The 11,700-nt window shown below is 43.8% G+C and overlaps 1 protein-coding gene across 1 annotated transcript; it reads right to left on the reverse strand.

Annotated features, from left to right (window-relative positions):
- Positions 1-7,963: 7,963 nt before the first annotated feature.
- Positions 7,964-11,110, reverse strand: LOC127328418 (uncharacterized). Its single transcript, XM_051355019.1, has one exon. It carries the CDS (start codon positions 11,108-11,110, stop codon positions 7,964-7,966), a length of 3,147 nt encoding a protein of 1,048 aa, XP_051210979.1.
- Positions 11,111-11,700: the final 590 nt, after the last annotated feature.

Here is an 11,700-nt window from a genome sequence, read left to right on the forward strand (position 1 = left end):
GGGGACAGGAGTCTCTGTTCCGGCACGCCGCCGGGAAGGGGAAGTGCCCCCGGAAGGCTTCTCCATCGACACCGCTGCCATCTCCACCGCCATCTTCATCACCGCTGCTGCTCCCATGAGGAGGGAGTAGTTCTCCATCGAGGCTCGGGGCTGTACCGGTAGCTATGTGGTTAATCTCTCTCCTATGTACTTCAATACAATGATCTCATGAGCTGCTTTACATGATTGAGATTCATATGAGTTTTGTATCACAATTCATCTATGTGCTACTCTAGTGATGTTATTAAAGTATTCTATTCCTCCTGCATGGTGTAAAGGTGACTAGTGTGTGCACCATGTGGTTCTTGTCATAGGCTATGATCATGATCTCTTGTGGATTGTGAAGTTAACTATTACTATGATGGTATTGATGTGATCTATTTGGTTATGTTGATCTATGTTACACTATAAGGTTACTTAAATATGAACAAATTGTGGAGCTTGTTAACTCCGGCATTGAGGGTTCGTGTAATCCTACGCAATGCGTTCATCATCCAACAAAAGTGTAGAGTATGCATTTATCTATTATGTTATGTGATCAATGTTGAGAGTGTCCACTAGTGAAAGTGTAATCCCTAGGCCTTGTTCCTAAATACTGCGTTACTGCTGCTTGTTTACTGTTTTACTGTGTTACTACTGCTGCAATACTACCACCATCAACTACACGCCAAAGAAGCTATTTTCTCCGCACCGTTGCTACTGCTCATACTTATTCATACCACCTGTATTTCACTATCTCTTCGCCGAACTAGTGCACCTATTAGGTGTGTTGGGGACACAAGAGACTTCTTGCTTTGTGGTTGCAGGGTTGCATGAGAGGGATATCTTTGACCTCTTCCTCCCTGAGTTCGATAAACCTTGGGTGATCCACTTAAGGGAAAACTTGCTGCTGTTCTACAAACCTCTGCTCTTGGAGGCCCAACACTGTCTACAGGAAAAGGAGGGGGAAGTAGACATCAAGCTTATTTTCTGGCGCCGTTGCCGGGGAGGAAAGGTAAAAGGTACTCACACTCCGGACCTCGGCTACCAAGCTATTTTCCGTCGTCGTATGTACTCAAAGCTATTTCCTTTAGATCCTGCAATTGCATCTTTTTGTTTCTTGTTTACACTAGTTTGGCATAATGGACAAAAATGAGCTTCTTATTCTATTTCCTGATTTAAAACATGGATTGTTTGATGCGAAAATTAAAAAACCTATGGAATCTTATTTGCATGCTGGTAGTAATATTAGTATGAACGCTTTGAACACCATTGTTGATAATAATATAGAAAGTTCTAAGCTTGGGGAAGCTGGTTTTCATGATCTTTTTAGTCCCCCAAGCATTGAGGAGAAAATTTTCTTTGATGATACTTTGCCTCCCATATATGATGATTATAATGATAGTGGTCTTTTGGTGCCACCTACTATGGAGAGTAAATTTTGTTGTGATTATACTATGCCTCCAACACTTGATGAGAATAATAATGATAGCTATATTGTTGAGTTTGCTCATGACACTACTGAAAGTTATTATGAGAGAGAAAAATATGGTTGCAAAAATTTTCATGTTACTAAAACACCTCTCTATGTGCTGAAATTTTTGAAGCTACACTTGTTTTATCTTCCTATGCTTGTTACTTTGCTCTTAATGAACTTGTTTATTTACAAGATTCCTATGCATAGGAAGCATGTTAGACTTAAATGTGTTTCTAATTTGCCTCTTGATGCTCTCTTTTGCTTCAAATACAATTTCTTGCGAGTGCATCATTAAAACTGCTGAGCCCATCTTAATGGCTATAAAGAAAGAACTTCTTGGGAGATAACCCATGTGTTATTTTGCTACAGTACTTTGTTTTATATTTGTGTCTTGGAAGTTGTTTACTACTGTAGCAACCTCTCCTTATCTTAGTTTTGTGTTTTGTTGTGCCAAGTTAAGCCGTTGATAGAAAAGTAAGTACTAGATTTGGATTACTGCGCAGTTCCAGATTTCTTTGCTGTCACGAATCTGGGTCCACCTCCCTGTAGGTAGCTCAGAAAATTAAGCCAATTTACGTGCATGATCCTCAGATATGTACGCAACTTTCATTCAATTTGAGAATTTTCATTTGAGCAAGTCTGGTGCCATTTTAAAATTCGTCAATACGAACTGTTCTGTTTTGACAGATTCTGCCTTTTATTTCGCATTGCCTCTTTTGCTATGTTGGATGAATTTCTTTGATCCATTAATGTCCAGTAGCTTTATGCAATGTCCAGAAGTGTTAAGAATGATTGTGTCACCTCTGAATATGTTAATTTTTATTGTCGCTAACCCTCTAATGAGTTGTTCTAAGTTTGGTGTGGAGGAAGTTTTCAAGGATCAAGAGAGGAGTATGATGCAACATGATCAAGGAGAGTGAAAGCTCTAAGCTTGGGGATGCCCCGGTGGTTCACCCCTGCATATCTCAAGAAGACTCAAGCATCTAAGCTTGGGGATGCCCAAGGCATCCCCTTCTTCATCGACAAATTATCAGGTTCCTTCTCTTGAAACTATATTTTTATTCGGTCACATCTTATGTGCCTTACTTGGAGCGTCTGTATGCTTTTATTTTTGTTTGTGTTTGAATAAATTGGATTACATCATGCTTGTGTGGGAGAGAGACACGCTCCGCTGTAGCATATGGACAAGTATGTCCTTAGGCTTTACTCATAATATTCATGGCGAAGTTTCTTCTTCGTTAAATTATTATATGGTTGGAATTGGAAAATGATACATGTAGTAATTGCTATAAATGTCTTGGGTAATGTGATACTTGGCAATTGTTGTGCTCATGATTAAGCTCTTGCATCATATGCTTTGCACCCATTAATGAAGAAATACATAGAGCATGCTAAAATTTGGTTTGCATATTTGGTTTCTCTAAGGTCTAGATAATTTCTAGTATTGAGTTTGAACAACAAGGAAGACGGTGTAGAGTCTTATAATGTTTTCAATATGTCTTTTATGTGAGTTTTGCTGCACCGGTTCATCCTTGTGTTTGTTTCAAATAAGCCTTGCTAGCCTAAACCTTGTATCGAGAGGGAATACTTCTCATGCATCCAAAATACTTGAGCCAACCACTATGCCATTTGTGTCCACCATACCTACCTACTACATGGTATTTTCCGCCATTCCAAAGTAAACTGCTTGAGTGCTACCTTTAAAATTCCATCATTCACCTTTGCAATATATAGCTCATGGGACAAATAGCTTAAAAACTATTGTGGTATTGAATATGCAATTATGCACTTTATCTCTTATTAAGTTGCTTGTTGTGCGATAACCATGTTCACTGGGGACGCCATCAACTATTCATTGTTGAATTTCATGTGAGTTGCTATGCATGTCCGTCTTGTCTGAAGTAAGAGAGATCTACCACCTTATGGTTAAGCATGCATAATGTTAGAGAAGAACATTGGGCCGCTAACTAAAGCCATGATCCATGGTGGAAGTTTCAGTTTTGGACATATATCCTCAATCTCAAATGAGAAAATTATTAATTGTTGTTACATGCTAATGCATAAAAGAGGAGTCCATTATCTGTTGTCTATGTTGTCCCGGTATGGATGTCTAAGTTTAAGAATAATCAATAGCGAGAAATCCAATGCGAGCTTTCTCCTTAGACCTTTGTACAGGCGGCATAGAGGTACCCCTTTGTGACACTTGGTAAAAACATGTGCATTGTGATGATCCGGTAGTCCAAGCTAATTAGGACAAGGTGCGGGCACTATTAGTACACTATGCATGAGGCTTGCAACTTGTAAGATATAATTTACATGATACATATGCTTTACAACTACCGTTGACAAAATTGCTTCATGTTTTCAAAATCAAAGCTCTAGCACAAATATAGCAATCGATGCTTTTCCTCTATGGAGGACCATTCTTTTACTTTCAATGTTGAGTCAGTTCACCTATTTCTCTCCACCTCAAGAAGCAAACACTTGTGTGAACTGTGCATTGATTCCTACATATTTGCTTATTGCACTTATTATATTACTCTATGTTGACAATATCCATGAGATATACATGTTACAAGTTGAAAGCAACCGCTGAAACTTAATCTTCCTTTGTGTTGCTTCAATGCTTTTACTATGAATTATTGCTTTATGAGTTAACTCTTATGCAAGACTTATTGATGCTTGTCTTGAAAGTACTATTCATGAAAAGTCTTTGCTTTATGATTCACTTGTTTACTCATGTCATATACATTGTTTTGATCGCTGCATCCACTACTTATGCTTTACAAATAGTATGATCAAGGTTATGATGGCATGTCACTCCAGAAATTATCTGTGTTATCGTTTTACCTGCTCGGGACGAGCAGAACTAAGCTTGGGGATGCTGATACGTCTCCGACGTATCGATAATTTCTTGTGTTCCATGCCACATTATTGATGTTATCTACATGTTTTATGCACACTTTATGTCATATTCGTGCATTTTCTGGAACTAACCTATTAACAAGATGCCGAAGTGCCAGTTCCTGTTTTCTGCTGTTTTTTGTTTCAGAAATCCTAGTAACGAAATATTCTCGGAATCGGACGAAATCAATGCCCAAGTTCCTATTTTCACCGGAAGCATCCAGAACACCCGGGAAGGACCAGAGGGGGGGGCACTGGGCCCCCAGATGATAGGGTGGCGCGGCCCACCCCCTGGCCGCGCCGCCCTATGGTTTCATCGCCCCTTCGACCCTCCTGCGCCGCCTCTTCGCCTATATAAAGCCCCTGGATCGAAAACCCTGATACGTTGGACGAAAACCACAGAAACCTTCCAGAGCCGCCGCCATCGCGAGGCCAAGATCTGGGGGACAGGAGTCTCTGTTCCGGCACGCCGCCGGGACGGGGAAGTGCCCCCGGAAGGCTTCTCCATCGACACCGCTGCCATCTCCACCGCCATCTTCATCACCGCTGCTGCTCCCATGAGGAGGGAGTAGTTCTCCATCGAGGCTCGGGGCTGTACCGGTAGCTATGTGGTTAATCTCTCTCCTATGTACTTCAATACAATGATCTCATGAGCTGCTTTACATGATTGAGATTCATATGAGTTTTGTATCACAATTCATCTATGTGCTACTCTAGTGATGTTATTAAAGTATTCTATTCCTCCTGCATGGTGTAAAGGTGACTAGTGTGTGCACCATGTGGTTCTTGTCGTAGGCTATGATCATGATCTCTTGTGGATTGTGAAGTTAACTATTACTATGATGGTATTGATGTGATCTATTTGGTTATGTTGATCTATCTTACACTATAAGGTTACTTAAATATGAACAAATTGTGGAGCTTGTTAACTCCGGCATTGAGGGTTCGTGTAATCCTACGCAATGCGTTCATCATCCAACAAAAGTGTAGAGTATGCATTTATCTATTCTGTTATGTGATCAATGTTGAGAGTGTCTACTAGTGAAAGTGTAATCCCTAGGCCTTGTTCCTAAATACTGCTATCGCTGCTTGTTTCTTGTTTTTCTTGTGTTACTACTGCTGCAATACTACCACCATCAACTACACGTGACAAGCTATTTTCTGGCACCGTTGCTACTGCTCATACTTATTCATACCACCTGTATTTCACTATCTCTTCGCCGAACTAGTGCACCTATTAGGTGTGTTGGGGACACAAGAGACTTCTTGCTTTGTGGTTGCAGGGTTGCATGAGAGGGATATCTTTGACCTCTTCCTCCCTGAGTTCGATAAACCTTGGGTGATCCACTTAAGGGAAAACTTGCTGCTGTTCTACAAACCTCTGCTCTTGGAGGCCCAACACTGTCTACAGGAAAAGGAGGGGGAAGTAGACATCAGCTGCTGCAGGGGGCCGAGGCGGATAATGCGGGGTCGAGATGGAGTCTCGGCACGCAGTGTCAGGACCCGGAGATCACTGACGATAAATCGAATTTTTGAGGAGGAAGAAAGAGGAGCACGCGAGGCTCAGATCTACAGCTACTTGCAAAAGAAGAAAGACATGGAAATAAAGTGTTCTATTAGCTTGCCTCCCTTCCACCCGCTCCCCCTCTTTTATAACACAAGAGGCAGGGCCAAGCTTAATACGGTTTGCTTAATACATTCATTAACTCAAAACATAATTACTGCTAGTTAACTAAGATGGACTCTGGGACTGTAGACGTCAAGCATTGCCAGGTCCTGACAGAGCCGCCTCCTCAAGTCAAGACTTCAGGGCTTGAATTCTGGAAAGGTGCTCTGAATGAAAGAAGCATCCTCCCAAGTAGCTTCCTCTGGAGTCATATTGTGCCAGTGTATTAGCCATTGGGGCACAGCCACATCATAGTCACCTGCATTGCGGGGGATTTGTCGACGTTGAAGTATAGCAAGAGGAGCTACCTTGACTTTACCATCAGGAGTTACCAGAAGTAGTTTGGAGTTTGGAATTGCTCTTGTTCCAATGTGCTTCTTCAATTGATTCACATGGAAAACGTCATGCAGCTGAGAATCAGAAGGCAACTGGAGCTTATAGGCAACCTGACCAATCTTCTGGCTGATGCGAAAAGGGCCATACCATTTTGATGTGAGCTTCAGGGAATTGCGCAAACCCAAAGCCGTCTCCCTGTATGGTTGCATCTTGAGGTACACAAAATCACCCACAGCAAAGGAACGTTCTGTTCTATTTGCATCAGCATACTTCTTCATTCGATTCTGTGCTTGTAGCAGGTTTTGTTGCAAAAGCTTGATCATGTGGTCCTTTTCTTTGAGCGAAACCTGTACATCTGCTGAAACATTGCATGGAACTGAAATGTGCTGAAGTAGTGGTGGTGCATACTCATAGAGAGCCTTGAAGGGTGACATCTTGATAGCAGTGTGGTAAGTGCAGTTATACCACCATTCCGCAGCCGGGAGCCAATCAGACCACTTTTTTGGTTCTTGGAATGCCATGCAACGCAAGTATTGCTCCAGACATTGATTCACCCTCTCCGTTTGTCCATCACTCTCTGGATGGTGAGCAGTACTGTAATTCAGTTTGATGTTGAACGAAGAGAACATGTCTTTCCAGAGGTTGCTAGTGAAAATAGTGTCTCTGTCGCTAACAATGCTGGCCGGAGGACCATGTAATTTGACAATATTGTCCATGAAGGAATCAGCTACCTTCTGCACTGTGTAAGGGTGGGATAGTGGAATAAAACGTGCATATTTTGTGAGCCGATCAACCACTACCAAGATAACATCTTTACCTCTTGATTTGGGTAATCCCTCAATGAAATCCAGGCTGATATCTGTCCACTTCTGCTTGGGAATAGGTAATGGGTTAAGTAGTCCTGGATAAGGAACCTTTTCAGTTTTGGAAATCTGACATGTTGGACAAGCAGCTACTTGTGCTGCTATGTATTGCTGCATTTTTGGCCAGTAGAAGAGTTTCTGAAGCCTGTGATGAGTTGCCCTATTGCCAGAGTGACCTCCAAAGAGAGAAGAATGGAAGGTGTGGAATAACTTGTCTTTTAACTCCGTAGAAGAACCAATGTAGATTCTGCCTTTATACCTCAATATACCTGATTGCAGTGTATATAGTGATTGATTGTCGTGCCTGATTGCCAGTTCTTGGAGAAGTTTTGTGCAGTGATCATCATTGTTTTAGGAGTCAATAACTTCAGAAAGCCAGTCCGGAACAGAAGTGGAGATGGAGGTGCAAGAAGCCTGTAACAGGGACAATTGATTGCTTGTCTCCATGTCCGTGTCTTGGTATTTCCGTGATAAAGCATCTGCCACTGAATTTTCTGCCCCTTTCTTGTATTCAATTTGGTAGTCGAATTCCAAGAGCTTTAACATAAGTTTGTGTTGTATACCTTCGAGGAGGCGTTGACTACCCAGATATTTCAAACTTTGTTGATATGTCCGGATGATTACCTTGTGGCCCAAGAAGTAGTGGCGCCATTTTTTCAAAGCTTGCAAAATGGCTAATGCTTCTTTTTCATATATTGACTAAGCACTTGCTTTAGGACCCAAACTTTGACTGAAGAATGCAAGTGGCTTTCCTGCTTGCATGAGGACAGCTCCCAGCCCTATATGACACGCATCCGTTTCCAATATGAAAGGTTGAGTGAAATCCGGCAGGCTAAGGACTGGTGGAGTGGACATGATTTTCTTGAGTTGTTTGAATGCTGCCTCTTGCTGTGTACCCCACTGGAAGTTGTCTTTCTTGAGGGCAAGATATAAAGGTTGACAAATGCTTGCATAGTTCTGGATGAATCTTCTGTAATACCCCGTTAGGCCAAGAAATCCTCTTAATTTCTTGATAGTGGTAGGAGTTTCCCAGTTGCTAATGTCCTTGATTTTGTTAGGATTGGTAGCTACTCCAAGACCTGAAATGATATGCCCCAAGTATTCCACCTGTGGTTGGCCAAAGGTGCACTTGCTGAGTTTGGCCTTGAGATCATGGTTTTTGAGAATTTGCATCACATCGGTCAGGTGTGTTTTGTGCTCAGCCATGCTCTTGCTGTATACCAAGATGTCATCAAAGAACACAAGAACAAAATGTCTCAGGTGTTGGGAAAAAATGGAGTTCATCAATTCCTGGAAGGTAGCTGGGGCATTACTCAAACCGAAGGGCATGACTTTGTATTCATAATGGCCGAGGTGTGTGGAGAAGGCAGTTTTGTGGATGTCTTCCTCTCTCATTCGGATTTGATGATAACCAGATCTCAAGTCCAGCTTGGAGAAAATAGTTGCCCCATGCAATTCATCCAAAAGGTCCTCGATTACTGGAATTGGGAATTTGTTCTTGACTGTGAGTTCATTCAAACTCCTAAAGTCCACACATAATCGCCACGACTTATCCTTTTTCCTGACTAAGATCACAGGAGAAGAGAAGGGACTTGTGTTGGCTCGAATTTCAGAATTTTTTAGCATCTGCCGTATAATTGTTTCAATTGTATTCTTTTGGCTGTGGGACATCCTGTAGGGCCGAATATTTGGTGGTTTTGCTCCTGGAATCAGGGGTATGCTGTGATCAGCAGCTCGGTGAGGAGGTAAACCCGTTGGTTCTAAGAAAATATCAGAAAATTGATCCAGGATACTTTGTAGTGGTACTGGAGTATCACTGTCTGGCTGCTCCGCCTTGTTCTCTGATGTGTCTGTCAGGTAGTAAAGCATGTATCCAGTTGCTTGATGTGCCAACAACTTGGAACATTCTTCTGCTGAAATGAGCAGGTTCTGGGCAGGCACCAAGTGATCAGCAAAAGTGCACAGGGAACCTTTGTTACTTAAGGTTACTGTCCTTGCCAAGAAATCGAAAGTAACAGGATTGTGGTTCTTGAACCAATTGACTCCTAGAATTGCTTCTGATCCTTTTAGTGGAAGTATTCGGAAATCAGCAGTAAAGGAATGTCCCTGGATTGTAAATTTGCAATTGTAAGCAATTGCTTCTGACAGCAGTACACCACCTCCAGCAACAGTGACTGTTCTTGCCTTGGTTGGTGTCATAGGAATGTTATGTTTGAATGCATAATTGTAATCCAGGAATGTGCTAGTACTACCCGTATCTGCTAAGGCAATGGCATTGGATCCTTTCATAGTGAGCAATAGGGAGATGGTTGAATCACTAGGAGAACCATTGTAAGCAGCGGCTGAAATGTGCATCAGTTGTTCAGGTGGTTGTTGCTGTTCTGGTGCCTCTTGGTTCATCACTGGTAACACCTCTGGGGCTGGTTCGATATCCAATTCCTCGTCTGAATTTCCTTGCATTTGAATTGCATTCAGTGCCCTTTGCATAGTTTGGCAGCGGTGACCAGGCACCCAATTATCAGTGCAGTACCAACATTTACGTGGTTCCCTTGGTCTGTCTGGTGCAGGTCTTTGCCTGTTGTCTCTGACCACTTGTTGACGAACTGGAGGGTACACTGCAGGTATTGGAGCTGGTGTTCTGCGCGTGTTGGATAGACAAGATTTCTCGTACTGGCGGGCATACCAATAGGCTGACAATAAGGTAGTTGGTTTCTGGCAGTAGACATTGTGTTTGATGTTGTCTTTCAGTCCACTGACAAACCTGTCCACAAAGAAATCCTGAGGAAGGTATGATCTGCCTCTCTTCATCATTGTCATCCAGGATTCATAAGAGTTGATGTAATTGTCCACACTGGAGACCTGTTTCAAGTGTTGTAGCTGGTCCATTGGATCAATAGCCTGTGTATCTGGAAAACGATCAAGTAACACCTGACAGAGCTCTTTCCAAGTAATTGATTGCAGGTTCAAGCCAGACGTGCTAAGCCAGGTTTTTGCTTGCCCACGCACATGTGCTAGTCCCCAACGCACTCTCTGATCTTCTGTGATTCCCACCAGAGAGAATATGTCCTCGCAGTCAAGTATCCAAGCTCTCGGATTTTCTCCTTGAAATATAGGCAGCTCCACATGAGGGGTTCGTAGGTGTGGCTCATTGTGTTGGTGGTTGGAGTGGTTGTTTGTTTCAGTGTGTGGATATGGGTTGGTGTTGTGAAAATGGTTGTACTGTGGGGGTGGGTATGGGTATGGTGGTGGTGGTGGGTAATATGGAGGGTAGGGTGAGTATGGCTGTTGGGAGTTCGGAGTGTAAGGATTATTGGGTGGGTTGTAAGCAAATGGCTGAGTGATAGGATTAGTGGTCTGAGAGAAGTGTGGCTGGCTAGAGGACGATGGCATGGTCGAAGTGATTGGTGGAGCTGTGGTGGTGGTATGGGCAATATGTCGAGCAGGTTGTGAGTGTGGCAGCATGGGAAGCTGGTCAGGTGTGAGGTTGCCCAGGTTTGGTGGAAAAGGAGGTGGTTTTGGGTTTGGTATTATCGGAACTGGTGTGTGTCCTTCCATGATCGGAGAGAGGACGGTGTGTCCTGGTGGTGAAGGTGTGACAAAGGTTTGGTTTTGGCCCGGGTGTGTGGAATCCGAGTGGTTCATGTGCTCTGGATGTGCAAAACGAGAGAAATTGGACTGCATGTTTACCATCATCTCTGTGAGTTTGGACATCTCACCTTGGAGGGTGTTGAAGGCGGCGGTGGAGTCGGCCTGGTGACGATCGAGGCGGCGGCTCACGGCGCGGAGGTCGCGGGGAACGCGCTGGCGCGCCTGGTGGTCCTCGTGCTCGTCATCCGTGGTGGTCATGGCGGCTTGGTCGCGGTGGGCGAGCGTGGCCCGCTCACGGGCTGACTCTCGCGATCTGGTGCTCGATGGCATGGGCCTGTAGCCTGGATCTTGATGAAGGTGAGGGGGAACCACCAGATCAGGAGAGGTGGGCTTCGATCCGCATGGTGGCGACGACGGGAGGGTTGGGAGGGACGTCGGCAACCAGGCAATTGACCTCGCTCTGATACCACCGTGTCAGGACCCGGAGATCACTGACGATAAATCGAATTTTTGAGGAGGAAGAAAGAGGAGCACGCGAGGCTCAGATCTACAGCTACTTGCAAAAGAAGAAAGACATGGAAATAAAGTGTTCTATTAGCTTGCCTCCCTTCCACCCGCTCCCCCTCTTTTATAACACAAGAGGCGGGGCCAAGATTAATACGGTTTGCTTAATACATTCATTAACTCAAAACATAATTACTGCTAGTTAACTAAGATGGACTCTGGGAGTGTAGACGTCAAGCATTGCCGGGTCCTGACACGCAGCTGCAGCGGAGGACGGCGATTCCGGTGGCGCGGGGCAGAGAGGCGCCGCGGGGAAACACCAGGAGGAGAGGAGGAGGCGGCGA

This window comes from Lolium perenne, chromosome 2, assembly GCF_019359855.2.
Source record: "Lolium perenne isolate Kyuss_39 chromosome 2, Kyuss_2.0, whole genome shotgun sequence".
Lineage (NCBI taxonomy): Eukaryota > Viridiplantae > Streptophyta > Magnoliopsida > Poales > Poaceae > Lolium > Lolium perenne.